The sequence below is a fragment of the Takifugu rubripes genome, chromosome 1, assembly GCF_901000725.2.
Source record: "Takifugu rubripes chromosome 1, fTakRub1.2, whole genome shotgun sequence".
Taxonomy (NCBI): domain Eukaryota; kingdom Metazoa; phylum Chordata; class Actinopteri; order Tetraodontiformes; family Tetraodontidae; genus Takifugu; species Takifugu rubripes.
Genome location: NC_042285.1, coordinates 11,852,726 through 11,876,904, shown reverse-complemented (window position 1 = coordinate 11,876,904; position 24,179 = coordinate 11,852,726). Strand labels below are relative to the sequence as shown.

The 24,179-nt window shown below is 41.7% G+C and overlaps 3 protein-coding genes across 4 annotated transcripts; all 3 read left to right on the top strand.

Annotated features, from left to right (window-relative positions):
- The first annotated feature begins 234 nt into the window (after nt 1–234).
- LOC101066857 (major facilitator superfamily domain-containing protein 1-like) lies at nt 235–4,352 on the top strand. Its single transcript, XM_003961429.3, has 13 exons — nt 235–443; nt 830–930; nt 1,015–1,124; nt 1,208–1,263; nt 1,352–1,495; nt 1,571–1,729; nt 1,810–1,925; nt 2,135–2,235; nt 2,454–2,565; nt 2,635–2,772; nt 3,177–3,316; nt 3,415–3,526; nt 3,600–4,352. Exons 1-13 carry the CDS (start codon nt 422–424, stop codon nt 3,735–3,737), a joined length of 1,449 nt encoding a protein of 482 aa, XP_003961478.1. The 5' UTR covers nt 235–421; the 3' UTR covers nt 3,738–4,352.
- A 929-nt stretch (nt 4,353–5,281) lies between these two features.
- On the top strand, nt 5,282–11,498 carry LOC101067084 (major facilitator superfamily domain-containing protein 1-like). Its single transcript, XM_003961430.2, has 13 exons — nt 5,282–5,399; nt 7,879–7,979; nt 8,061–8,170; nt 8,245–8,300; nt 8,381–8,524; nt 8,607–8,765; nt 8,837–8,952; nt 9,059–9,159; nt 9,325–9,436; nt 9,521–9,658; nt 10,192–10,331; nt 10,397–10,508; nt 10,586–11,498. Exons 1-13 carry the CDS (start codon nt 5,363–5,365, stop codon nt 10,703–10,705), a joined length of 1,446 nt encoding a protein of 481 aa, XP_003961479.1. The 5' UTR covers nt 5,282–5,362; the 3' UTR covers nt 10,706–11,498.
- Nucleotides 11,499–11,997: 499 nt separating this feature from the next.
- LOC101067305 (actin-binding LIM protein 1-like) lies at nt 11,998–23,625 on the top strand. 2 transcript variants are annotated; one of them, XM_029850476.1, is made up of 21 exons: nt 11,998–12,325; nt 15,140–15,283; nt 16,306–16,489; nt 17,031–17,134; nt 17,569–17,695; nt 17,772–17,865; nt 18,045–18,132; nt 18,209–18,267; nt 18,531–18,587; nt 18,943–19,020; nt 19,724–19,894; nt 20,700–20,729; nt 20,836–20,965; nt 21,069–21,158; nt 21,577–21,624; nt 21,921–21,985; nt 22,159–22,204; nt 22,299–22,306; nt 22,387–22,455; nt 22,667–22,747; nt 22,908–23,625. In XM_029850476.1, the coding sequence occupies exons 1-21, from the start codon at nt 12,016–12,018 to the stop codon at nt 23,019–23,021; spliced, it is 2,097 nt and encodes a 698-aa protein (XP_029706336.1). In that variant the 5' UTR covers nt 11,998–12,015; the 3' UTR covers nt 23,022–23,625. The 2 variants fall into 2 exon arrangements, with proteins under 2 accessions (XP_029706336.1, XP_029706346.1); XM_029850486.1 differs by lacking the exon at nt 11,998–12,325 and adding an exon at nt 12,949–13,013.
- The last annotated feature ends 554 nt before the right edge of the window (nt 23,626–24,179 follow it).

The window sequence follows — 24,179 nt, the reverse complement described above, 5'->3', positions numbered from 1 at the left end:
TACAAAGAGACACAGCAGCTGTCACCAGATGGATGGACACAAGACAAGTTGATACCATCTGCGGGGTTTGTCCCAAGTACGATTACACCTCATAATACAATGAGCAATTTGTGCTGGGACACATACGACTACTTATAAACATGACGTGATTTATCTAGGGAACAATTAATAGAATCAGACTAGTTTCACGTTTAGACACTGCTCTACGGAAGCCGAAGAGGCAGCACAGAGTTCCAAACCATTTGATCGCGGCGTTATACAGTCTTTAAGCCATCCCTGTCGTTTATAGATCTACTCTGGTCAGCCTCCAGCAAACTGGTGGTATGCTAGAAAGCTCATGTCAACAACCTGAAGACTTTATCAACGCTGTGGCATGTAAACTGCTTAGTTTTAAGAAGTCTCCGTACCTTTTCGCGCCACCATGACTCAGCCGGCTGAAAAAGGTAAAATAATATTTCATCTATTTATGTTTTGCAAGGTCTTAAGTGTGAACCGCTCAGCGTTTTGATTTTTGGGGTCGCGCATGTGACCAAATGGGAAGTTGCTAAAACTCTTGGAGGTTCTACTTATATTAACGTTTCTTCTGAAAAAATGAAAAACAAAAGTTTTATCGTTTACCACAATAAGCAAGTAATAAGTAATTCATTTCCCCTCTCTTCTTAGTATAAATGCTTTTTGCAGTATTAATGTGTACATCTGTTATCTATTAATTTATTTGAGTATTCTTTTTGCTCCAAAAGAAATATTAAAAACCAAAGTCGATCTAAACTGGAATAACGTGGGCTTTATTACTATTCGATGATATATTGTTTTATTTGTCTTGTTACAGGCTATTATCGCTTTGTGGTGCTGTTCTTTAACTGTTTGCTGACGTTTGGGTCCTACTTCTGCTTTGACATCCCCAGCGTGTTGCAGGATCAGTTCCAGGGGGTAAGTAAACAGCATCTGTCTAGTATTGATCACTATGGATTGATGTTTCCACATGACTCCATTGTTAACATTCTGCCACTCCAGAACCTGACCTGTCCCAACGCAACAGTGATCAATGGGACAACAGACTGTGTGTTGGGCCTGGGCATGACCCCCCAGCAGTACAATCTTCTTTATGCCATCTATGCTTGGACGTATGCAAATACACACATAGCTATACTGTAAAAGGCTGATGAGTGACTTTAGCATATCATTTTTGCATTTATGCTCTCAACAGGAATGCATTGGTAGTGATCCTGGCCGGATTTCTTATTGATAAATTAGGAAACCGCTGTAAGTCTCTCAGGTCTAGAAGTGCTAAATTAGCATCTGCTTTAACATCCCATTTGATGAACCTATTCCTTGTTCTTCCCCTCTGCAGTTGGAGTATTTTTGTTCTCCTTTCTGTGTGTTTTGGGCTCATCATTGTTTGCACTGGGGTCCCACTTTAAAGGAACTCCCTATCTGCTGCCTCTGATGCTCACGGGCCGACTGCTATTTGGGTCAGGAAATGGATCTCTGACCAGTACGGACAACTCACCAAAACCCTTGTTTTCATATCCAGTACAGTATCACTGACTCTGTTGCTTATCTGTTTCAGTTGTTCAGAACCGGATCACAGCCTTCTGGTTCAAAGGAAAGGAGCTGGCACTGGCTTTTGGGTTGACCCTGGCTTTCTCTCGACTTGGGTCTGTCCTAAACTTCTTCCTCACCCAGAAGTTCGAAGAGAAATATGAAATGCAGTGGACACTCTGGGGCGGTAATTCTGCACACGTGTAAATGATCACCTATGCTACATTGGCCCTTAAAATCACCTGGACCACTACCCTTTTTTTCTAGGTGCCTTCCTGTGTGTTCTGGGCTTTTTATCAGCGATTGTAGTCAGTACTCTGGACAAGGTCGGGATAAAACAGCTGGGACTTGATGGTGCCATCCAAGAAGAGTCCCGCAAAGTAGTACGTATATTTTCTAGGCCTATTTTCCTCATTTTAGCTTGTCTTGTTTTTTTAGACTGGTGTACAGATGTATCAGAAAGTGTGAGGCAAATTAACTAGACCTAGAGGGTTATAATATGATGTCATATTGTTTTTAATGTGTCCCTCTCTACATAACGTTACAATAATACAAATAATGCCTGTGTGTGTGTGTGTGTGTGTGTGTGTAGAGGATCCAGGATGTGAAGCTCCTGTCACTAAGATACTGGCTGCTGGTGCTGACCATCATGTTTTTTTACAATGGAATCTTCCCGTTCATCGCAGATGCCAGGTAGAGCCATCAACGCTAAGATCTCACTTCCTATTGTAGAAATGGCTTTATGATTGACACATGATGTACATTTAGAACTGGTCACACATTAACAGATGCATATTCACACTGAACTCTTCAAGGGCCGAGGGCCCACTAAATAATATAGCGCAGCCTTGAGACCTAAATATGATGTAACTTTAAAATGAACAAGTGATCTGATCTGTTCTGTTGTCTAGTAAGTTTATTCAGGACAAGTACAGCGGCTACAGTCAGAAGGAGGCGGCCTACATCGCCGGAGCAGTTTACGACAGTTCGCTGGTCCTCTCAGCCAGTGTTGGCATTCTCATAGTAAGCATGTGAATCGGTTTCTGTTCCCACTCAGTTAGAATGTTGTTTCTGATGACCTGTTTGCTTCAGGATTATGTAGGCCTTCGGGGCATCTTTGCCTTCGCCTGTGCCGTCTTCACGCTGCCTGTGTTTGGTCTCCTGGCCTTTAGCTATGTCCCGCCTCTCGTCTCCACCATATGGCTGGGGGTCACCTACTCCTTTGCTGCTGTGAGTTTTTTTATCCATGAATGTCTGACACGTCTTTTCTCAGGCAGATCTTTTTTAAATGAACACAGGTAGAAGCTTAGTCATCATGCAGAATGCACACTGGCCTTATGGCATATGATGAGTAGATACCGGTATATGTATAACATGAAATTAGAAGTTAGTGAAAGAGGTCAGATCTCTGGAGAGGTTAATATCCCTGTTCTCCAGGTCCTCAGTTCAAGCTTAGTTCATATATACTTCAATTTTAATTTTATCGTAGCTGATGATTCCTTGCCAACCAGCTGTGGTTTAGCATGACTAGCTAGCTTTAAGAAGAACAGTGATGTCCTCCAGTAAAATCTTCCCATTATGTAAATGAAGTGCTATACAGCTGCATTATATTGGAGCCTGTTTGTGTACTCCAGGCGAGTATGTGGCCGTCTATTCCCCTGGTGGTGCCTCAGGCGACTCTGGGAACCGCCATGGGTCTGGCAACTTCCCTACAGATGGTGGGAATCGGCATATCCAACCTGGTTGTGGGACAGATTTTGGGCACCAAGTCCAGGTAGGAATTATTCAGTGTTATTATTGTAATGAATTGTGGGATCTCCAGACCTTGTTTATGGAGCTTGACTTTTCTTGTTTTCTCCTTTTCCTGTCCAGTGAAACTAAAATTCCTTTGTGGCGTTGGCAAAGGATGATGATCTTCATGTTGGCCAACACCATCTGCTGCATCATCACCTCCGTGCTGCTGAACATCGCGGACTACCGACAGGTGAGGCAGACGCTGCCAGCTCTTCTGTGCATCGGCTCAGCCAACGTGTGCTGAGGTCTTCCTTTTTTTGCAGGGCGGAATCCTGAACAAGACCAGGAAAAGGTCAGAGCAGGCGCAGACAGACTCGGAGAGAGAGCAACTCAGGGAGGCAGAGGAGGAGCCGCACAGAGAGGATGATGAAGGGTTTAGGTCTCATTCTGTTAACTCTTAAATTTTATTTATTCTTTAAGAGTTTTAGGTACCTTTTTCTTCTTAATTGTATGACATATCAAGGCGTTTCAGTTTGTATGTGATGTATATCATGTGTCATGTATAATATTTTAGACATTTTAGTCATCTGTCACTTGTCTAATGAAGCATGAAGACCTGAATTATTCACAGTAATTAAGCAAAGGCAGTATTGGCCACAAATGTTTGTACAAAGCTACCATATTAATCTTACAGTAGGCCTAAATACTGTAGGTAATTCCGTTGTTCTCCACTGACTTGTTCATCATACCTTCTACAACATTTTAGGGTTTTTGTTCTTTCTTTTTTTTTTTTTTTTCTCTTATCAACAAATATTTGGGGAAAAAAACTAAAAATGAAAACTATTTCAGACTTTCCTGTGTTCCTCAACATTACCTCCCAAGTGTCTTAGCAAGTACCATAAACTTAAAACTCACACAATGTAATATACCAAAAATGTGTCATAATTGTCTGACCAGAAATCCTTTATATGGGCAAAATAGCATTACAATAGCAAAAAGCTAACTTGACAAGTGTCAGGCTTGTACAGAACAGCTGATGGGGATGTGCATAGTCAGAATGATTAAATATTTTAAACGTGTTCAGCATATCAGGATGACATTGGCCCAAAGTAAATGACAAATGGTGAAACACAGCATACACTATAATAATTTGCAGTTACGCTCAGAGGCTCTACAAGTCTAACTAATACTATAAATATATCCTGTAAACATTCAAATATGTCACCTCGCTGACCAAAATGTTTCAGGATGTTTCTGTGACATCCAGATTTTTTTGATTTTGGCAGATTGGGATCATTGTGCACAAGAATACAGCCTTAGTGTCTTTGTATCTTTGTTTTGAAGCAATCTTTCAGAGATAAGTTACATGTTAATAATGTCTGAAATCTCAAGAACAGACACTTAAATTTCTTATTCTACAATTGAGACACTAATGTACGTGTTACATCACCTTGACGGGGTTATTGAAGTAAGCTTGTTTAAAATGTCTTCCAGAGTCTAAATAAGGACGTCATCTACGCGGTGCCAGGATGCAAATGCATGTTCCTTTAACATGTTAGCATAGTGACAGCAAACATTAGATCGTGCCTGTAGGTTTGGGAACAACTATCTGCATACAGGTTACCCTCATTGTACATTTTAATAAGGCGCTTTAGGGCCTGGTAGTGTTCACACAATTTTATAAATGGTAATTTACATGTGTTTGCACCAGCCAGAACACTAAGGTCAGTTACTGAGGGGACCCTGGAGCTCGAGAGGTGAAAGGGTGTTGGAGCTACAAAAGGATTACCAAAAATTACAGCAATTAAGAATTGTTAATTGAATTCATATTTGCTGCCACTATTGTGCTGTTTCTGAATAAAAAGACACAGCTCTGTCAGCCTCCGCACAACTGGCCTGCTCCCGCTGGCTCTGCACCACCCCTCAGAGGAGACGCGGTGCTGTGATTGGTTATTATTGGCTGTCAGCTCTACATAAGTACCGAGTGGAGCAAAACACCTGTCAGGAGATGACAGGCTTGCTTTACATCTTCCTCTCCGTAAGTATGGTGGAGTATCTGGGAAACATGTGAATCCCAGGTTCAACAATGTCGTCCATCTTGCTCAGGCCGCTCGTAGAGAAAGGTAACGATATTATTACATTATGTCTTCATAATAACTGCATGTATTTATTTTGTAATGTGTGTTTTGATGAGTTTAAAGTAAATAAGTTTTTTTTTTTTGGGGGGGGGGTATGTAAAGAACTTTGAGTTGCACCTTGTCTTGTTTTTCCTTTCTCAGAGATGTTAAATGCAGCTCTCAGGTGCATAAGTGCTCACATGTTTGATGCACAGTAGTGACTCATTAAGTAAACTAATGTATGTTGGGAAGACGTGACATCATATACTGTAGTAGCTCCTAATCTGTCTGTTGTTAAAGGCTGACATCAAAAGTTAAATAAAGAAAAAGCTCCATTTGAGTGGCCACATGCACCACCCGCCCCCACCAAAAAGTCCCACGGTCGAATATCTTGTTGGAGTGCCCCTAGTAGTGATTAGGGCAGGCGCTGGCTCCATGCTGTGTGTGTGTTGCTGAACCTGGACCAGATCAACTGCAGCAACCCCAGATCATGGCTGGTACAGTCGGCACGAGGCGTGACCACTGCATCTGCCTCCCTCTTTACCCCGGGGATCCCATCACTCAGGAACTGGGCAAATCTGGACTCATCAGACCATTTGACCTTCCAATGGTCTAGCACAATCTTTGGGTTCCCCAGCAACGTGACACCTTTTTCTCTAATGAGTCTCACTGATTAGTGGCCCTGAGTTCTACTGTTGTTTTTCCACAATTTGACTTCAGCAGATATTCAAGTGATCGCTGGCCACATTCGTTCAGGGATCTTATTCCGCCCACATTTCTTCCTCGAAGATGATGGTTCCCAGTTGTTATTCGGGTTTTGGACAGTTCTTAACCCAATTTTAGTAGTTTCTTCAGTCTCCTTATACTGTATGTCTTCTCTGCTTGACGGACGTCAATGAGAAATGAGAAGCTAATCATTGCATCAGGTGAGGTTAAATAACTTGTTACCAGCTGAAAGATCATCTCCCAGGGAGTAATTATCTAATAACAGGCTCCCATGTAGTTGCTCCCATGTAGTAAATCCAACGGAAACCTTTTTGGCCAGACAGTTTATAATGACATGCAGGGTTAATGTATTATGTGTAGAATCCAGCAACAAAAATTATGCAATCACCAGCCACTTTATCAAGTAGTAAAATGTTGGAACCCAGTTTTGCCTTAAGCACTGCCTTAATTCTTCAATTTTTCCAGTCATCTATTGTCAAATTTTACTGAGTCTATGCAAAATTGTAGCCACACTTTGCTGTTCATAGCTCACATGTGAGGCCCATGGTGCTGTAGCCCATCTTCTTCAAGGTTGGACATATTGTGTGTTCAGAGATGCTATTCTGCATTCTCTGGTTGGTTATTTGAGTTACTGTTGCCTTTCCACAATCTGGAAGCAGTGTTCTTTGACCTCTCACATCAAAATTTATTTTTTATTTCAAGATTTTCATCCACACAACTGCTGCTTACTGGATATTTTCCTCCTTTTGGACCATCCCTCAGACCAGCCTGTCGGGCACCAACAACCAGTCACTTCAGTCCCCCTTTATTTCCCTTTTTGGTGTTCTTTTTGAACTTCCGCCAGTTGTCTTGACCATGTCTCCGTGCCTAAATGCAGTGTCCACCATGTGATTGGTGGATTAGCTCTGTGATAACAAGCCACTAAACAGGTCTACTTAATAAAGTGGCCGGTGAGTGTATGTGATCCAGGCGTTGGCATAAAGGTGTGTGAGAAGAATTATTGTTATTGTTGTTATTAGTATTATCTTTAAATGCTATTGTATGTAGATTTTGAGTGTTTGAGGAATGTTGACAGGAAAAGAAGAACATGAGAGTGTTTTGTAAAAGTGCTGAAGCTGCTTCCAACCAAGCCCAGCACCCAGATGTATCCTGTTGGTCAAGATTAGAGAAGTTCGTTAAGATGGGAGAAGATGTCAGAAGACAATGAGTTACGAGATCCTGACCAATAAAAGAGGTGAGCGAGCAGCAGACGAGCAGAGTTGACAGAGGAAGCTTGAACTGCTGCTCGACTCTCCCTTGCAAGGACTCCTGTTGTTTGCGTGGTTGATCTGAGTCTGGTGAACGAACAGCGCGGGTGATCAAAACTTCACCCTCACAGGTGGTATCCTGTCCTAAATCCTCCTGTGTGCTTGATTCACATCTTGCATTTGTACATGCACAAACGTTTAAAAAAAAAAGTTTCCCTTTTTTTCAACTTTTCTTCCATTTCCATGTCACTACAAAAAAAAAAAGGTCAATGTAATCATTCATGCACGGAGGTTAAATTTGTCCCGAAGCTCTTTGAAGAGTCAGTTGGTTGCTTACTGATGATTTCCTTTTTGATTAAAAAAAATACGTTTTTTTTTCGTGTACTGCAATAAGGTGGTTTATTACAAAAAGCAGGGAGTTCTCATATGATGCAGAATGATTATAATTACTTTATAAAAAGTGTGTTTCGATGAAATGAATTATCTCCTCCTCATTCTCATTCCATTTACAGGCTATTATCGCTTTGTGGTGCTGCTCTTCAACTGTCTGCAGACGTTTGGGTCCTACTTTTGCTATGACATCCCCAGTGTGTTGCAGGATCAGTTCCAGGGGGTAAGGAAGGGCAGGCAGTAGCCTACAGGCCCTATTGATCAGTATTTATTGATCATTTTACATGATGCTGTCTCTCCTCAGAACCTGACCTGTCCCAATGCAACAGAGGTCAACGGGACAGTCGACTGTGTCCTGGGCATGGGCATGACCCCCCAGCAGTACAATCTGCTTTTTGCTGTCCATTCCTGGGCGTAAGTTCTCGCACACACTTCCTCATAAGAGGATTTGGCGAGTGTCTTACATGTTTTCTGGGTCTTCTCATCAGGGGTGTGGTGGTGACGCTCATGTCTGGGTTCCTGATCGATAAATTGGGAAACTTTTGTAAGTTTGTGGGTGTGTTATTTACAAATCTATGATGCTGATTTGATCATAACTTTGATTTTTTTTCCCCACCTCTGCAGTTGGAATATATCTGTTCTCCATTCTGTGTATTTTGGGCTCAGCACTGTTTGCACTGGGTTCCCACTTCAATGGGACTCCCTACCTGCTGCCACTGATGCTCGCAGGCCGACTGCTCCTCGGAGCGGGCAGCGGATCTGTAGTTGGTAAGAAAGCAAACACGTTCAAAATCATAAACCAGCGTCGCCTCAGAGGACCTTTTCACTCCATTCTCTGCATCCTACTCAGTTTTGCAGGATCGCATCACAGCTTTCTGGTTCAAAGGCAAGGAGATGGGCATGGCCTTCGGGGTGACCATAGGTTTCTCTCGTTTGGGTTCCGTCCTGAATTTCTTCATCACTCATAATTTTGAACAAACATATGGTCTCCAGTGGACACTCTGGGGCGGTAGGTCTGCCACACGGGTCCTGACGGAGTAGAGACACGTGGAGATTCACACACGAGGCTTTGATTTGCAGGTGCGTTGCTGTGTGTTTTTGCCTTTGGAACGGCCCTCATAGCTGGATTCTTGGACCAGATGGGGATCAAGCAGTTGGGTCTTGATAGGATCATCAAAGAGGAGTCTAGCAAAATAGTATGGTTCTCTACATGTGCATATATGTTGTTCGGCACTAAGCTTGATACCAGATGCCATTTTGATTTTTCCACTCCTAAAGGTTACTCTCCCTCTTCCTCTGTAGAGGATTCAGGACGTGAAGCTCCTGCCACTGAGATACTACCTGCTAACTCTCAGCATCACCTTTTTTTACAACATCATTTTACCCTTCGTTGCTGATGCCAGGTATGTCTGTCAACATGTGCCAACTGCCAGGGCCGACGCTGAATTCTCATGCAGGGAATATCCTGGGTGCTGTCTGGGCTCATGCCACATAGATCACAGACGCTCAGTCAGATTTTCCATGTTATGCACTGCTGTAATCATGACAATCTTCTGTCTCTCCCCCAGTAAGTTTATCCTTGATAAGTTCAGCGGCTACAGTCAGGAGGAGGCAGCCAATGTTGCCGGAACTATTTATATCACTGCACTGGTTTTCACAACTGTTGCAGGTTGTCTCATAGTAAGAATACAGACTTGTTTGCCTTTGCGGATTATTATGAGTGGAGGAGCTCACCTTTGAGCTCTGCCATTGTGCTCGTTCCAGGACTTTGTGGGTCTGCGGGGTGTCATTCTGCTGGCCTGCACCATCCTCACGCTGCCCGTGTCAGCCATTTTGGCCTTCACCAACATCTCTCCTCTCATCTCCACTCTATGGCTGGGACTGGCCTACTCTTTTGTTGCTGTGAGTTTGGATCCATTTGAATGTAGCATTGAATTAACTACAAAGAAATGTCGGTTAATGTATGACCATCTTACACCTGCTATTCACGTCCGGGGTCGCAGGGGTAAGAGCTTCAGTAGCGAAACCCAGACGCTCCTCTCCCCAGCCACTTCCAGCGGCTCCTTAAAGGGGTTCCTAGGGTGTTCCTATGTCTGCCCTGGGGTGCTCTCCTGGATGGACATGCCTGGGAGGCATTCTGACAAGATACCCGAACCACATCCATGGTGGCTCTACTTTGGGCTCTTAAGCTATTTGTGTAACTAAAATGGTTTTCATGCTGTGGCATATATCAGCAAAGCCAGCTAGCCCAGCACAAAATATCGTAATATCATCAGTAAATATTTATGGAACTGTAAAGATGAGGGGACACAAGTTGGCTGTCTCGTGCATGTGGTGAGAAAGATTGGTGTGAATTTAACTGAAAAGGTTTTTTCAGCCAGTCCCGCTGTGTGGAGCTGTTTAGGGTGTAGTAACAAGTCTGTGCTTTACTCCAGGTGAGCACGTGGCCATCCATCGCCTTGGTGGTGCCTCGGGCCACTCTGGGAACCGCCATCGGTGTGACAGGGGCCGTGTCCGTGGCTGGAACTGGGATATCTAATCTGATAATCGGATCCATCTTGGGTACCAAAAACGGGTAAATGTACCTTGAATAGCCAAACTTTCTGTCACACACTCGCTGACGTGCAGTCTTTTATCCAGTAAGGCAAAAATTCCATTGTGGCGTTGGCAGTGGATGATGATCTACTTGTTATTCAACAACATCTGCTGCATCATCACCTCAGTGCTGCTCAACATCTCCGACCACAGACAGGTGAGGCTGCAGACACACTCCGTCCTCTGTTTAATGCATCAGCAGCAGCCATTGTGCTGATGACTCTCCTTCCCCAGGACGGGATCCTGAACAAGACGAGGAAAAGCTCGAAGCAGACGGAGGAAGACGACGACAGAGAGTCACTGAGCCTCAAACAGGACGCTCAAGAAATGTCAATCAGATCTCCAATGAAGTGAAATCCTCTCATCCCTGCTCACTTCCTCTGATTCCTCTGATCCCTCTCTTTTTAGAAAAAACAAAACTTGAATAACATAATATTGAATTATATTTTGGCGGATGTGTCCAACTGCTTTAGAAGAATTAAATATAGAAATTTCCAAATAATGGGCTCAATCACCAGAGAAAGACATGATTGTTGGCTTTAGAACAAAATTATAAACCTATCCGGATGGTTCTATTCTAATTTATGTGGCAAATTGTTAGGGGGAAAGTTTTTTGAGTTTGTTGTTTTTAATCATCTCTCTAAATTCACCTTTCCCTGTTGCAAGTTAGCATGTTGCGAGCTCATTATCAGCAGTGACCCTGCAGCTTCAAAATACCTGAGGTGACTTAAGTGGGCTTAACATATGTAGCTCAGATAATTGTGAAATGCTGCATATTCTGCATTTAGACAACATACAAAGCAGCAAAAACCATTGAAATATACCACTTAACTCGATGTTAGCACATTTAAATCAGTAGGTGGAGCTCTTTCCATGCTTATTTGCTGTGGATAAACTGGACTTTCAACAGGATTGGGTTTTTGCTCATGTCTGGTGAACTCAAATGACAAGAAAGACAAGTAACATGTTGACTTAGCTGTGTAAACATATCTGCCTTTCATTTGACTGCTGGTATTCAAATGAATGTGGGTGTCATTAATTAACGACTTGGCTCAGTTCCGATGGACACGGTTGGGTTTTTTTGTTGTGAATATTTGAGAAACGTATCTAGCTCTGAAGCACACAATAAAAATAACCTGAAGGGCAACTTGTCTGAATAATTAATCGATAATCAAGCTTTACTTAAAATATCCCTTTAGTGTTATTCAAAATACTAATGTGCCCTGGATAACATACAAAAGGACTAGAACAATCAATTTAGTATTTGTAGTCAGAGGATTGGGGAAGTATGCTGAATATTAGGCCATTGCATTCATCTGGTGGACTCTTCAATATTCAAGGTAAAGTTCACAGCTTCGGCTTAAACTGACATTCACTGAGTAAATATAAATGTGGAAAGATTCTTGGTGAATGTCAAGGAATTAAGGGAAGGGCATCTGATACAGACATCCTTGAGCTTACATCCTGTTTACCATGAAGATAAACCCTAAAAATATACTTACTTAATCTTCTTAACGGGTCGTGGTTGGAGTTAGTCCTTTACCTGCCTGCCACACACACACACACACACACACACACACACACACACACGCACACACACACACACACACGGACAGGCACTGGCTCAGTCACAGAGGGCAGTTTGGGAGGGCTGTGACATCTTTATGGTTTCTCACTTGGACTCAACCTGCAGCCTGAGCTGTTGGGCCGAACGTCTCAACGACATCAGCATGTCAAGCCTCCTCAACCTCAACACACTCGGCCGGATCTGCGGCTCCAGCAGTGACATGGTGGTCCTGGAACGTGTCAAGAGGAAGAACTCTGTCAGGCGCATGTCAATAATCGAGGACGGGGAAATTGCAGAGGTTCTCTACCTCATTCCTAAACAGTCCATGATGGAGCAGCTGCCGTTCCTCAACCCCAACGACTACGTTCTGTGTGAGAAGTTGGCCAGTATACCAGCACAGATGTCAGGTAATCAGCAGAAACTTGGAGGAACACAACTCAAGGCTTTGCTTATATTTCATGTTAAGGGACTTTTTTGTTGTTGTAAATGTAATAATTCTATATTATGGACACTGAGTTGTTGTTTGGGTTTTGTTTATTTATTTGTTTTTGTATTTTTTTTTACATAAATATATTTTTAAAAAACACACACACATTGTTTTCCAAGCTGTAATAGGACAGCATTAAGTAATCTGGCCTCAAACCATCATTTCACATTCATTGATCTGCCTCCAGAATTTGCATCCATCACAGGTGCTTCAATGTAGCAAAAGGCAAATATTGACTTTATTTGGTGGATAAAGAAAGAGCTAGAGAATATCTTTATGTCAGCATTCATTTCACATCATAAATGTATTTCTATGTCGGAGCTGAAATACACAGATTCACAACAGGAGTTTGTGCAACTTACACAATTAAAGAGCTTTGCGAGTATTTAAAATGTATTTATTTTTATTTATTATTAGTTACTCTTGCTACATCACACACACACACACACACACACACACACACACACACACAGACACACACTCCTGCCCCTCTGTGTTTTGGACCACCCCCATTTCCCCCGTGACCAGCGGTCCAGTAAGTCCAGTCTCCACATTCTCTGCTCGGCAGCGATCGCACACAGACGCATAGACAGCGACTGTCATGAAAGGTAGAAGACTCTCCCTCTCCCTCCCTCCCTCTCTCTCTCTCTCTCTCTCTCTGTGTCTCTCTCTCTCTCTGTGAGTGTGTCATGTGTGTTTTAATTTACCTTTGTGTAATTTATGATTTGTGAGCATGTTATTTGTTTAACAGTACAGCTATGGAGGTATCCCAGCACTGGTCTTTTTTTGTCGTGTAGTGTGTTATAGAACACAGATTCTGTTGTTGCAGTAATTACGGTTGATGATGATAGTCTAAAAACACAGTTCCTAAAGTCGTATCTATCAAGTGTCTCAAACTCGGCCACATTTTGAATATGAAGATTTAAAAAAATTATGTGGTTTCCAAATTAGGAAATGAGCCGTCATATTACAATGTACTCAACAAAATGTCAGCATAATTATGCAACCATAGACATAATTTTGCTGTAGGCAAGCTTATATTAAACTTTTTGTAAAACTTGGGCAGGAAGTATATTTGATAAAACTAACAAAGGAGTAGTTCACATCCTCATAATGACATGGAACCTGCAACTGCGACTACGGTAAATTGAAGATGATTAAAGAGGAAAAATACTAGGTTCTCATCCAGACATACACAGGCAGATGTCTGCTATAGACTGCTGGTGTGATTATCCATCCCTCTCAGGTTTCTCTCCACTTGCTCTATGTCTAAATCTATCATTTGCTAATCCATGACACTGTATCAGCATCATGCATGATCAAGAACATGTGGATGACACACACAGTTACCATAACAAAGATGCTTGTGAAGGTGAAGCAATACAAGATGAGCTCCCTTCTTGTGTTGTTTCTCCATCCATCATCTTAAAGTAAACCTTTACTCTTGTGTAACTGTGTTGGCATGACGATGGTGTTGTGGACGTACGTATATGAGGTGCTCTGGGACAAAGGGCAGTTTTCAGTCTGTGTTGGCAGACTCTGAGATGGATCCTGTTTCCACTGTCAGACTTGGCAAACTTTGTTATAAAGGATAAAATTGTTCCTTGTCCATCACATTGTTTCATGATGAAGAGGGACTTGTCTATACGTGAGAACTGGTTACTTGTTGGACACTTATGGTCACATCATCTGCTGTGAGCAGGAAAAAATTACAGTTGAATTTCGATTTCTCACACCAGAGGTGGGGTTGAGGCCAAAAAACTGTTCTCTCTTCTGTGTTCACAAGTCTGGGCTGTTCCTGTGTGTGCTGGCACTTAAAGTAGTGTTAGTATAACAGAACATGCAGGATTTATTTCCATAAGAGATTGGCTGTTGATTCTGTGCATGAAAATATCATGCAAGTCCACACAGGGAGAGGTGGTGGGGCCATGCGCTGCATTCTTTCCTTTCTCTCCTCTACTAATCACATTCAAGACCTTTCAAGGGTTGATTAGATTGCTCAGGCATCCGCTCCTCCTGCTGGCTGCAGCAGTTAGACGTGAAGGAGAGAACAAATGGTAACAAACAAGGTGAATAGTGATAGTAGAATAATTTGAGAAATCAGTAGTTTGTTTTGTTGTTTTGTTAAAAACTGAGAAGCTGCAAATCTTCTGAAACGGATTTATCAATAAAATAATACACACACGAAGGTATTAGCGTTATAAATAGTTGGTTTGGTTTTCGTTTAGTTTTAAAAAATAATTTCTTTTAAAAATGTAAATTTTTTTTTTTACTTTAAAGCCTACAATGTTAGACTTGGTTTGGACTTTCAACCATGAACCAGAGCAAAGCACTGCATAGTTGGGACTTTAAAATTACCAGATCAACCAGTTACAATTACCAGACCATCCAGTTACACTTTTTATATTTTGCACAGAGTCGGTTGACCAGGTATTGCTTTGCTTCAGCATCTATTTGTTGCCACTCCAGCAGCTTGGGGGCATTAACACCAGTATGTTGGCTAAGTAAATTACATGAAGAATCATTTTCGACAATTTGCAGGATAAGTTTAAGGTCATAGGCAACAATAAGTGCCAATGTCTGTAGAATAATTGATTGTGTAAATAGCAAATGTTAATTAAGTTGCTCTTCAAGGCAATTACTAAATCAAAAACCTACAGGTTGCCATTGTCATACACATTAAAGTGGTTTTTATGCGTTATAAGCCGGTAATTACAGTGTTTTGTCATGGCAGTGTTGCACACGCAGGATGGCTGCCTTCAGAGTCCTTCATCAGGGAGACGGATGGTCCATTGCTTCAGATGTGGTGAACCCTGCAGAGGACAGGTGCTGCGAGTCCAGGCCAACCACTTCCATGTGAAGTGTTTTACCTGCAAAGGTCAGTAGAGGAGCGGCATCCTGCAAAGATGCTCAGAGGAAAACATCTCACCAGAAAAGCTTGATGGTCAACCTAGACAGAATCCAAGATTGCCTGATGAGCAGCAGAATAGGGTAGTATCTGCTGCCCCATGAGAACAAGGCAGCATTTTCAGCACACAGCTAACATTTAGCCTTAAAATTGCTTATTTTCAGCATTAAAATCACTAGCAATCTATCCCTGCCATCTATTCCATCTAAATCAACTTATTCCATGTACAATGGGCGGTTGTGAAAACCTCCCAACTTGTCCGGCATTCAGTGGACCTGCTGGCCGAAAAACAGATTTCCTCAGCAGGCCATTGTCCCCGTTAATTGAAAGTGACGAGCTTCTCGTGCTTTTGCCTTTTCATCACATTGCGATGCTGTTCAGAGCTCAGAAGGAACAAAGAGACTCTCAGAGCAGTAAACCCTGCAGCATTTTAACTGAGAGAAAGCTGGTCTGAAGCGGCAAGAGCATCAGAATTCCCCCATAATTCTCTGCATACAGGCTTTAATGAGGTAATTAAAACATTTGTACAACAGGGGACACAATAAACTCTTGTTTACCATGTTGTGTGACATTAGTTCAGTGCTTGATAATGAGAATATTTAAATGCTGTCTTCATTGTTTGTGAATAGCAGGTTATACTTGGAGTGTCTATCCTTGGCTTGTGTTGTGGCATGTTTAGAAGCAGCGTAAGAATCAAGGTATCATATGTCTCTCGTCAAATACACATCCTCCCTGACATTTAACGGGCATCACTCGCGCTTAAATGCCTGACACCATTTTGTCGAACAAATAAGAGCTGGAAGGCATTCACCACCTCAACAGCTGTGTTTGCTAACCAGCTAGTTATTAAATGGGGGATATAAAGTTGATAGCAATGACATTCTTTGTCGCTGCAAACTACTCAGCTGACTTTGACAGTGCAGTTATTCAGAAATGATGAACATTTATTATTCAGTTGATCTCTGTTGGAACATGTTTTTGCGTGTGTGCAGTTTGTGGCTGCGACATGGCTCAGAGCGGCTTCTTTATGAGGAACGGTGAATATCTGTGCCCCCTGGACTTCCAGAGGCTTCACGGCACGCTCTGCAACAATTGCCGGGAATTTGTGGAGGGTGAGGTGGTGACGGTCCTGGGGAAGACCTACCATCCTGCCTGCTTCGTCTGCACCGTTTGCAAGTAAGTTTAAAGTCCCCCAGTCTAGTTATGTTTTTGACATCATTGATGGTCTTGAAATGCAAATTCACCAAAAAATCTACAAAGAAAGGTATATAGAGATAAAGATATAGGAGCTCACCAAATTCAAGAGCATATCGATCCCCCTCTGGTGATATGCTGTCACAAAAGAGTTGGTTAACTTTACAGTTAATTAATCATAGTTGTTGAATTAATGAGTGATTGTTCACCTTCAGTTTATGGTTTATATCTAAAACTCACGGAGCAATACCTAACAGTGCCCAGAAAACTTGGAAAGATTGAGGGTGAGAATTAACTCTTCCTCTGCTTCACAGAAGTGTCTATCCCATTTAAATAAGCCTACCTAAATCACTCAAGTGTTTTGAAGATTTTAGTCAGACATTAACAAAGGAGGCAAAGCTCCAGATGTTGGTAGCAGCCAGGACTCAAACCCATATCATTCAAAGCTATGCAGAGAACACATTGATGAAAAGGAGTATTTTACAAATATGTCATAATGGATGACGCTGTTCTGTTTCTTCAGACAGTCCTTTACTGCTGGGGAGTTTGTAACCTTTAGTGGCAAAGACTTCTTCTGCCAGCACTGTTTTCAACCGCTGTCTCCGACTCAGCTCAGCTATCCCAACAGTAAGTGCAGCATGAATTGAGTGAGGTGATTCAATTAAGTGCTCATATCAGAAATATCCAATCGCTGAGTTTAAAAGTAGATCAAAGACTTTCCCATACAAACATAATCAGACAGGATTATGTCCTGAACTTTGTCCGTCTCTGGCTCATGTACCAGCCAGGGTGTTCAGTTCATCCTGTCGTTCAAGGGCAGAGCTACACCTGTTGGCCTCGGCAAATACAAAGGTTACAGTTATGTGTGTAAGGATGCTAAAAAAAGATTCCTAAATTCTCTTCATCCTCACAATAAGACTAAGTAGGAAAAGTCACCCTAGTGTGAACTGTAGATGGGAGAGGATCCAACCTTAAAAAGCTTTTGGTTTTCTGTGAACTTCAGGAAACAGCTAAGCTCTTCATGTGTGTGTGTGTGTGTGTGTATGTGTGTGTGTGTGTAGATTGCTCTGGCTGTGGCAGAGACATCAAGAACGGCCAAGCTCTTTTGGCCCTCGGAGGTCAGTGGCACCTTGGCTGCTTCAAGTGTAAGATCTGCCACAAAGTGTTGTGCGGAGAATACATCACCAGGTAAATACGCATTCGCACTTCCACCTTTGAACTACAGCTTACACAGAAATAAGACCTGACCTCCTCTGTCCTTCAGGGATGGCATTCCCTACTGTGAGAGGGACTACCAGAATAAGTTTGGGATTCAATGTGCAGCTTGTCAGAAGTTTATAACTGGAAAAGTTCTAGAGGTGAGCAGCCAGCACCAGCCAGTACTCACTTATCATTTGATTAAAGGTGCCACATCACTTCATTTGTCTGTCTGGGCTGCACAACTTAGATAATGTTAAGAGGTAATTCAAAGTAATGATCAATCCTTGTTGTAACAGATTAACTGCAGATTGCATCTGTCTCTTTATGTGCTACACAGGCGGGGGCCAAACATTATCACCCCACCTGTGCAAAATGCAGCCAATGTGGCAAACTGTTTACAGAAGGGGACGAAATGTACCTGCAAGGTATGTGAGCACGTTTGTGCCCAGAGGATTTACCCCCATGTCCAGGGTAATTAACTGTCCCTGCTTGTCCACACAGGTTCTTCCGTTTGGCACCCTCACTGCAGGAACAGCAGCGGAACTGAGGACGGCTACAGGGTAGGACATTCCTGTGTCACATAACAAGGAGATGATTGAAAAAGTCAACCGTGGAGTAGCACATCGAGAGCGTTTGAATAGCTGGCTCCATTTAACTATTTGTAAATATGCTCGACTGCAGGCATATGTTTACAGATTGTAATTAGATAATGACAACTTTAGAATATCCAGCTGCTGCATTTACGATATAAAATGATGTAAATATTTGTGTCTGTCACTGTCCTGAGCGGGTGTTTATTGCCTAAACCCTTTTTTTCCTGCAGGCCAGGAGGCCGAAAACGCCCTGCCTTGATTACTTTTTCCCCTCTCATGAACTGAAGGTTAATATTGCGTGCAGGCCTGCTGTGTGCAGCTGAAGTTTTCCCCTGAATAAACAGACTGTGGTCTTTTTAGATTAACCACATTAACATCATATAAGTCTTTTTTTGTTCAATTGATTAAATATTGCAACTTTTAAAACTGTTTCCTTTTGTAGCCTTTCAGCGTTGTTTATGGCATGACTGGCTTTGCTGTCTTGACTGCATGTCAGAAGTTATTGACAATAGATATTTCAAGGCTCCCGCCACATGTCATAAAAACCTCAGTTAAAAACAAAGATCTAAGGGGGTCTAAGAGAAACCTTGTCATGGTTCAGCACTGAGAACCCAACTAACAGCAAGTCTGTGTCTTTCTCAGAGCATCAGATCCTCATCTGAGAGCTCCTGCTCCAGACCAGGCTCATGCACTCCAGGCAGCCCCAGTCGAACCATCTCTGTAAGTTCCTCCAGCGGCGTCTGCTCATCATGGTGTTCCATCTGTCGTGGGCTGATTTACTTTTGATTTATCCCTTATTTATGCAGGGGAGTCGCACGGACAAAATGTCTGTCCTGCAAGATGATTCTTTCGCCAGTAAAATAGATGCAAGCATTAAAGAACCATAGGAACTATAGGAAAAGTCAAAAGAGTCTTAGAATAAAAACATTATTCCTTTATTTTGTTATGTATCTTCTTTACCTTGACTCATCGGAAATAGTTTTAATTTGTTTGTGTGGCAAAGGCACAGGATTTCAATTGTGGTTGAAGATCATTTTTATAATATCTGATATACTCCAGATGTTGATGCATCAACCACACATTGAACAGGAGTCTAGATTTATTTAATTTAACAAGTTAAATGCGTTGGCAATTTAGATTGCATTTGATCTCAAAAACAACCTGGTGCTTTCATTGTCCTTAATGGTCAATTGTGTGGAATAGAAACTCTACCCCCACATAACCAAATGATGTTGTGAAGCAGAAGGACTCTTATAAACTCTGAAATGTACCAAAATCAGACTGCTGTGGTGTTGTGGGGTTAGGGTCTAGTTCCTCCATGCAGTGATGTATTAAGCAACCTTTGACCTGACCCATTCTGTCCTCCCTCCTCTGTTTCCTCATCTCCCACTCCCCACCTATCTCCTCCCTGTCTTGGTCCCAGGCAAAAGTAGATAATGAGATAATTGATTACCGAGACTTAGCTGCAATTCCCAGAGTCAAGGCTATATTTGACATAGAGCATCCTGATATGATATCTTATGAGAATGTGAACGCCAGCTCCTCTACTATGGAGAAGAGACGCAACAGGCAAGACAGTCAAAGCGTTGTCAAGGTAACCTAACCGAATGCTCCATTCAGACTATGACTGACATTGAAAATGGACACTCATTTTGGACATGCACAAATGTCATGGCACCATCACAAAAATCAATACTGCGCATTGACAAAGAAAACACTATTTATTTTTGATATCATAATAAACAATATGCGGCAGAGTACTCCTGCACCAATTTAGGATGAGGAAGTACGAAAAGATTTTATTTTTTGGGACAGATTTTGCTTACGATTCGTAGTTGGGCAATGTCTGCACCAATCTGAACCAGTTAGGGACAGTCTGCAAGATTAGATAGCATGTGGTGTGTTTGGGGGTGAAGGGTCAACCCTAAAATTAGGTGAGGGATGCAGACTCAGTCTGAAATCAGTCACAGTCAACCAAACTTTGTAGTGTGATCTGATGACCGACCCAACTGCAAACACGCCCCACTAAACAGCCACATATTGGTGCGAAACACCAGTCTTTCGTCACACAGAAATCTGCTCAACTCCTGGACTTTTCAAAACCTGTCAGGACCATCAAAGTTGTGTAGTGAGTTCCCAACTTTACAGCAATTCGTCACAAACTGTGTTTTCTTTATTATCCGCCTTTATCTAAATTCCAACACCAACTCCAATTTCCTGTGTGTTGTTCAAATTACGACCCACCCCACCCACCCACCTACCCACTCCCACACACACACTGGTTTTGTAGCATGTGACATTCCAGTGAGTGGCATCATTTTGATTAGTGACGCAGTACTGACGGACCTGTTAACTGTGATCATTTTTTAAGGTATTTTCTCTGTGTCTTTCCCATTTAGTCACTAGGGGCTGTATCTGAAACCACGGAGGTGAATATTCCACTGAATCCCTGTAGATTAGACTGAACATTTGCTTGCTGGCAAAGTTAAAGGATTTCTTGCACATTTTTCCACGTCTTTGGTCTCGCTCTGGAAGGAGAGCTTTGATGAGAGAAAGAGCATCCCAAAATCGACAAGCCATGGCTCCCTCGGCCTTAATGCAATATACAGTCGCCATAGCTACACCCCTTCTCTGTCCAGATCACCGCAGCACTTCCACCGACCAGGTGAGGAGAGCAAAGGAATTTGAGTTGTTTGTTTTGCTCACCTGTGCCCTGTTTCACCACCTTCTCCTGTCTCCTTCAATTCCTGCTGTGGGATCATGAGCAGGGTTGATGTTCTCTGCGTCTTTATCCTCTCAAAACAAAGACAGCAGTCCCTCTTCCCCTTTATGTAACACTTTTCTCCCTCACAACCAAGGTAAGGACCCTCACCCCCTCTCACCCTTATTCCCTCTCCTGCTTTTGTTGCACTTCTTTGTCAACTAACTTTGCACCCTGACTGCCCTGATGGTGGCGCTTCAGTTGTCTTTGAATGATTAAACACAATCATTTATTAAAATACTACAGGCATTAAAGTCTTTAAATCCCATTATCTTATAGTTTTTATCACTTATTCTTTGCATTTTTTGAGCAATTACTATGCTTTGCTTTTGGTTGGATCTTTAATAAATTCTGCTTGGTTTGTGCAAACTAGGTCATTTTGTCACACACACACACACACACACACACATGCTGTATTGATGTATTTGATTGTGTGACCGGATTATTTTTAGCTGTGCTTTATTTTAGTATAACTATTTTGAATAAAGATGCATTTCTGCATTTTCTATCTGCAGATGACGGGTTCAACATGTACAGGAAGCCCCCGATTTATAAACAGCAAGGTACCACACAAAATATTCACTTTTATTTGGATTTTTAAAATAAAATACCAGTGAATTGTCATTATCTTTCTGTTATTGATGTTTGTAAAGTTGCATTTAAGACTGATTCATGATTCAAACACTGAGCATGCAGACTTCAGCTGAGGAGGATTACAAAAAAAAAGTGTCAGTAGAGAATAAAAATGCTATTTTAAGAGCTTGAAAGCAAATTTTGCTCAGTAAGACAGTTTAGGCACAGAGCCACGTCTGGCTGTAAATGGCCTCACTAATCTGTCTGCTGTTTCACTTTCACTTAGATCCAAATTCCTCCACCTCCCAAACCACCTCTTTGCCTGGATATGGGCACAACAGCCTTACCTTGGTAAATTGTCTGACAGCAACTTCTTTTCTCTCAGTCTTGGTTATATGATGGAAGCACACTTTTGCACATAGATTCCATTTGGTTTCTCTGTTTGTATTAGGTCAGATGAATTAACAATCACAATAGAATTGAGTCAATTCCATGTTGTATTTTGTGTTTTTTTTTTCATTCAGCCACGATCAGCTGATTTCTCCCGGTACAGTGGAGACACATTCAGAGGTAAGTGGGTCTTTATCAGCCAAGTGTCACAGGATGAACTCATGAATAATTCTTTGGAAATGATTCATTTGCCTTTCTTCTCTCCTGCCTTCAGACTATAAGGTATGTGAACATTACCTTACTTGTAAAGTATTTTGAATGCACAGATTTGAACTGCCTAACCCTGCTGTGTCTCCTTACAGCCCACCCATGATGGTTCTTTAGCAGGAATGGGCAGAGGCGTGTCCATGCCTAATTTGTTTGAACCCAATGCAAGTATTATTTGGTCATTTTTGTAAACAGCACTGAACTGGGGTATCTCCATTTCTGACTATGTGAGATTTAAATGTAAAAGAACTAAAATTGTTTCTTTTGAAGATATTCCATCTACCTACCTCATCTCATATCTCTGCTGTAGATAAATGGGCTAAAAGGTTATGTTTGAGTGAACCCTTTATCTCGACTTTTCTATCTTATATCCAGATTTATCCATATGAAATGCTAATGGTGGCTAACAGGGGACGAGTGAAACTTCCCAGAAATGTTGACAGGACACGACTGGAGGTAAGGCGAAGGCATTTTTTTTCCCAACGTGACTGCTCTTGGAGGACTGATCACAGTCATTGCTGTTATTAACTTTTAAGGAGAACCTGCTGTTTGAGTAAAACATGAAAACAGATTGTTTTAGCATGGACAGTAACCGCTGTCTTGCTTTTCTCTACAGCGTCACCTGTCTCCTGATTCCTTCTTTGATGTATTTGGCATGACGATTCAAGAGTTTGACAAACTTCCACTCTGGAAGAGGAATGACATGAAAAAGAAGGCAAATCTCTTTTAAGCCTGCATTAGTGCTATTTTGATGCCTAATTATTATACAATTCATGTCCTCTCCTAGTAAGTGAATCTGTTTTTCGTGTGATAAAAGTTGTGGAAATATAATCCTGTTTCAGTTTGTGTTTACATCGTATCAAATAAGAACCTGAGAAATCATTTCGATTTCTCAGAAATAATCACTTTATTTCATACTTCTTAACCTTTGCAGGAATTGCAGCAAAATGTTCTTTAAGCGTCTCATTGGATATTATGTTGAAGAGAAAATACCTGAAAGTACTTGAAAATAGGAGGGAACCTATGGAAGCAACAAAACAGACAATGTTGGGAATCCAAAACATATTCAAATTACTGTGTAAAGTCATAGTTAAAATGCAAAAGCTGTATTTTAGAATGCATGAGAATGTTGAAGGAAGGTTTTAGGCCATGTTTATGACACATAATGGTCACATTAATGTTCTCCAAATTTTTTAATGATATTCTGCTGTTTGACCACATTTTGCACAAGCAAACCCTAAAAGTTAGTGTCAAAACTGAACTTTTCTGTTTAATTTATGTTTATGCCTGTCTCAAACTGCCTGAAACATCATGAATAAAACCGTCAGAAAGTCTGAAAGTCTCTGAAAGTATAGTTTCCTTATTTTTATTTTCTACATTTTTCTCCTGAGGATGGCGCTGAAGCAAAGAGTGGAAGTTGAATATTTTGCAAGTGCTTACTTTTCACTAAACTCCCACAATACACACAAACGCACGCACACACACACACACACACGCGCACACACACACGTACATACATACATGTTGCAACTACAATCTGAGATCTACCAATATTTTAACAAATGTAGTCTATACAGAACACGATTTGTATCAGACGTATGTATCATGAAACTGTCAGATTTCACAAAAAATGTATTATTTTATATATGAGCTAATTACCAAAGGCCGGAGGATCGGTGTTGTTCCACTGAGCAGCACCTTAAATTGTCAATAAAACACGTGATTGCAACTCTCTTAAACGTATCCTCACCTAGCCATAACTCACTTCAAGTGACTCACACGTATTTTCATCTCGAAGAAAAGAAGAGCTGAACAGTACTGAGTCATTTATCACCATCAGATGGTGCTCTTAAGCCTGGAATCAAAATGGTTTACGCCTTTAACAAAC